This window comes from Siphateles boraxobius, unplaced genomic scaffold (genome assembly GCF_051911475.1).
Source record: "Siphateles boraxobius isolate OS27281-9 unplaced genomic scaffold, OSU_SipBor_1 109, whole genome shotgun sequence".
Lineage (NCBI taxonomy): Eukaryota > Metazoa > Chordata > Actinopteri > Cypriniformes > Leuciscidae > Siphateles > Siphateles boraxobius.
The window spans coordinates 367,501-372,500 of NW_027508710.1; the positions used below are offsets into that span (position 1 = coordinate 367,501).

Here is a 5,000-nt window from a genome sequence, read left to right on the forward strand (position 1 = left end):
TTTAGGTCATAATTTTAACAAAGTCAATATTATTTCATGTCACAATTATGGTTTAGAAAAACATGAGTTTGTTTATGTGGGCTTCCATAGATCATGAAGAGTTTGTTTATCAGTAATGATCAACAATAAACGCATCAGTAACTGATCAGAGCGAGAGATACAGAAGCTGATCAATAAACCCGTACGCCTGGAGTCACTGATAGCACTGTCGTTTCACAGCACATTTAACACACACACACACACACACATCAGAACTCAAACACATTCAAAGTCAGTTTATTACATCATCAATACAAATCTGTTTACCAAAAACGCAGTCACAAATACAAGCATTAATTCAATATCCTTCACATTAGAAAACACTGCAGAAATCATGATCTTCCTCAGTGTTTCTGTCTTGTTTTCCAGCACAAATATCAAACAGTAAGTCATAATTATGAGATTAAAAAGTCTTAAAAAATTAAGAAATGATGCGGTGTAAAATTCTTAAATAAAGATACATTTACTGGAGAAGCAAAATGACTGATGAAGTCTTGCTTTCTGAGAAATGTATCAAAATTAACAACAATCGGGTCCGAAAAAAACTATTTAGTTCTAAGATTTTTGTTGTTGTTGTTGTTGTTGCTTTCAGAACAATCTCACTTCATTCTCCAGTAAATGTCTCTTGATTAAAGAATGTTTTCCTGGAAAACAAGACAAAGATTGGGTTGAACTTCTAGCAGTGCAGCGATACAACAGAGAAATACTGATTATACAACACATTCAAGAGAATGATGAATATTGTTCATGTGACTGACAGTCAAACAGTAAAATCCCCAAAGCCAGAGGCTGTCAGTGTGTGTGTGTGTGTGTGTGTGTGTGTTGATGGGAAGTCGTCCATGTGTCGCCTCAACGATGACCCACATCTGACAGAACATCTTTCTTCAGGCTTTGTCCATGACCATCCAACTGTGACACACACACACACACACACACACACACACACACACACACACACACACACACACACACAGCCTGTTCTGCGCAGCTAGACGTGTTCTAACGTTTGGCTAACATTCCCCTTAGGTTATGAAATATCATTTCTGAACGAACAACATATTTCATCATCAGACTAGCAATATTTCTCAGTGCTCATCATCAGAGAGACGCATGCGGCTTTAATTTGAGTTTGATTATGACAGTGTGTGTCAGATGAGTGTGTGTGTTCTGGAAGCGGAGATGGAACTGAATGTGTTTGGATGAGGGATGAGGCTTGACAGTGTGTGATGGATGTTATCGACTGTTACACAGCATGATCTCACTAACACTCGGGAATATGACAAATGACATCATACACAATACTATCAGAACATTCGGAGGATCGTTTCTGCCGCAGAATCACAGAGGAAAAGGGAATTGCAATTTATCTCGCAATTACTTTTTATCCCAATTCCCAGTTTAACGTTTAGTATAAACCACAATTGCGACTTTTTTCTCGCAACTGCAAGTTTATAAACAACAATTTGACTTTTTATCGCAAATCTGAGTTTATAAATCGCAATTATGACTTTTTTCTCACAATTCCCAGTTTATAAACAACAATTTTGATTTTTTTTTAGCAATTCTGAGTTTATAAACCACATTTATGACTTTTTCCACGCTATTCCCAGTTTATAAATTGCAATTAGGACTTTTTCCTCACAACTGCAAGTTTATAAATCACAATTATGACTTTTTTCTCACAATTCCCAGTTTATGAATTGCAATTTTGAGGTTATAAATCGCAAGTCCGACTTTTTTTGCGCAATTTTGAGTTTATAAATCACAATTGCAACTTTTGTCTCGCAATTCAGTTTATTAACCGCAATTTTGACTTTATATTGCAATTCTGAGTTTATAAACCACAATTATGACTTTTTCCACGCAATTCCTAGTTTATAAATTGCAATTAGGACTTTTTCCTAACAATTCCCGGTTAATGAATCCCCATTCTGAGTTTATAAATCACAATTGCAACTTTTTTCTCGCAATTCCCAGTTTATAAACCGCAATTCTGACTTTTTCTCGCAATTCAGTTTAACCGCAATTTTGACTTTTTATTGCAATTCTGAGTTTATAAACTGCAATTTTGACTTTTTATCGCAATTATGAATTTATGAACTGCAATTTTGACTTTTTTTTGCAACTGCAAGTTTATAAATTGCAAGATTTAAACTCAAAATTGTAAGAAATAGTCAGATAATTTTTTTAAATGTTTTTCTTCCGTGGCGGAAACAAGCTTCCTTATAAACATCAGGTTAGAGTCAAAGGAAACACAGAGCGATAAAGAGCTTTCGAAGTTTAGAAAGTGCTTCAATATAGTACAATAACATATTTAAATGTAGTACTGAAGGTAATAATTCAGATCATAAAAGTGTAAAACGAGCTTAGAAGATCTGCAGTGACACGATGAGGAACATTCATGTTTTAATGTTTAATACTGCGAGGCTTCAGATCTGGACTGACATTCATTCATCACATCAACAAACACGGGCACTTAATAAATAATCAGAACCATGAACCATCGAATCTCAGCTTTACATCATAACAACACAAGGAACGCAGAAGTCCAGCTCCACATCACGATCTCAGAGACGTCAGAGTTCATGCCTGAAGAAGCAGCTTCAGATGCTCTAGTTTCCCTCAGGGGTCAAAGGTCTTCAGTCTACAGGAGTGTATGTGTGTGTGTGTGTGTCTCTACTGCCCTCTGCTGGCCGATCTCAGTTTGATGATCCACTCTCCGCTCGGGTTGTTGTTGTGCAAGTCAAACAAATGAGTCTCTGGATCCAAACAATGTTCACCTGATCCACGAAACAAGATTAGCTTTTACAAATATATATGTATAGCTTAAAAATATGTGTATAGTACTGTTTAAATGCAGAAACTGGGTGAACAGCAAATGAAACAGAAACATATATTTACATATAACAAACTAAGACAGTTGACACATATAATATTAATATAAATATTATAATATTCTTGTTGATGGCCATCATATGAAACTAAAAACCCCAAATAAAGAGCAGGACTTTCTCCTTATGCACACGCCCGACACCATATACCCGTCTGAGATAGGAGTTAACTATAATAACAGTTTTTTGTCTCATTTGGCAAAACAACAACAACAACAAAAAAAACACTTACCGATATTCCCACCGACTTCATAGACGGCACAGTCTGGGAATGATGTGGAACCATTTCTGTGAGATGGAAAGGTAAAAAAATGCATTATACTAAAGGATTTTATTTGTGTGTGTGTTTGTGTGCATGTGTTTTCTGTGCGTGTGTGTGTTACCGTTTCAGGAGACCCCTGCTGTTATCCGAGGCGTGCAGCTCTTTATAAAACTGTGACATAAGATCTGAGGCGCGAGAATTAATGGCGAGACGAAACTCCATCGAGGAAATCACGTCACCCAGCTGGATCTTTACAGTACGACACTGCTAAACACACACACACACACACACACACACAAAGAAAATAATTAGTTCTCAATAACTGATCACTAGGAGCCAAAGATCATTCACCAAAAACTGTCCTGAAAATCAAAAGTAAATTTACTATAGAATTATTATTATAGATATCTGAACATATTACTATATACTGTATATATAATTGTATATGTATAATATATAGTTAAATATAATTGAATATAATATTATATATCATTATTAATATGAATATGCATTTTAAATTGTGAAAATATTAAAATTTAATATAATTATTCTACATGGATTGAAGTGAACAGGTTTTTTCATAATAGATGATGATTCTGTTTTTAGGAATATGTCACATGAGCTTGCGTCACGATCTTTAGAGCTGTTACACACTTCATGTGTTCAATCAGGTCCTGTAAGCGTCCGTTCCTGAGACTAAAGCCTCTAAAGGGATCATCCCTTCATCCTCTCTCTCACACACACACACACACACACACACACACACGATCTGTCGCTCTCCTCGTTCCACATACACTATCAGTCAAGTCCCCCCCCCCACCTCGCTGGTGTTCTTGTCGGGTTTGTCTCTGCTGTCGGCGTGGATCTTCCTGAGGAGGTTCTTGATGCGCTTTTCGTAGAACTGGTACCGACGGCTGCTGTTCTCGTTCAGTTTCCTCACTTGACTCAGCAAGAAGTTCGGAACCTACAGAACAGGAAACGCTCATGAAGCAGACAAAACCATGCAAACTTGTGAATTTCAATCATGCACAAAATTGACAAAGCATTTGCGAATAAAGCAGCGTTTCCATCCCATGCGTTCAAGAGAACAAAATCAGCACTTTCTTGGAAATTGGTGGAAAATATCAGTAATAAGAATGGAAGTTTCTGCAATCCGAAACACAATAAACGCCGTCATGTTCTCATGTTCTCCCACTTCTTTCTCAAAAATGATGTTTGAGTACGTTCAGATTCCTCTCTCTCATGATCAGTTGAGTCATGTGACTTTTTTTATGTTGCGCATCAATGGATTTATTCTATAAATAGGTTTGTTCGACTTGAACCGGCGCTGCGCAGACCGATCGGTTGATGACATCAAAGTACCGCGAGAGCGATTCAAAAGCATAAGGAGCCGTCTGCTCTCTAATCGCTCTCGCGGTACTTTGATGTCATCAACCGATCGGTCTGTGCAGCGCCGGTTCAAGTCGAACAAGCCTTAAATGTCTTTCCCTCATAATTTATGCGCATGTCTCCTAGTGATGAGAGAAACAAAGCGTTTTAAAACTTTGAATCAACCGAACTGATTGTTTCGCTGGAAACGCTGGCGACCCCTGCTGGTCAGAACGTGTAAATGCTGCGAAAACCCAAACATGCATTTAAACACCTTTTACAAACTAATTACAAATGTTTAATCAAAAGTGTAAAGTCCCCCAGTGGTGAAAATCCAGCTTTTAATGTTGTTTATGTGTCTATGTGGTGTTTTTAATACGCTTTAAGACAAATCATGTGTAAATTCATAAGTCGACAGCATTGCTGAGTATTTTCTCATT

The 5,000-nt window shown here is 37.1% G+C and overlaps 1 protein-coding gene across 7 annotated transcripts in view; it reads right to left on the reverse strand.

Moving 5' to 3' along the window:
* Positions 1 to 260: 260 nt before the first annotated feature.
* arhgap40 (Rho GTPase activating protein 40) overlaps positions 261 to 5,000 on the reverse strand; it is a 36,047-nt gene continuing 31,307 nt past the window's right edge. For 4 of the 7 annotated variants that reach the window (XM_077247751.1, XM_077247724.1, XM_077247758.1 and 1 more), the window contains exons 12-15: positions 4,013 to 4,156; positions 3,314 to 3,459; positions 3,163 to 3,218; positions 261 to 2,819 (exon numbers count right to left, since the gene is read on the reverse strand). In XM_077247751.1, the coding sequence (XP_077103866.1) occupies positions 2,716 to 2,819; positions 3,163 to 3,218; positions 3,314 to 3,459; positions 4,013 to 4,156 (450 nt within the window). In that variant the 3' untranslated portion in view covers positions 261 to 2,715. The remainder of the gene's footprint in view (positions 2,820 to 3,162; positions 3,219 to 3,313; positions 3,460 to 4,012; positions 4,157 to 5,000) is intronic. The other 3 variants (XM_077247770.1, XM_077247742.1, XR_013210350.1) reach the window with 2 other exon arrangements.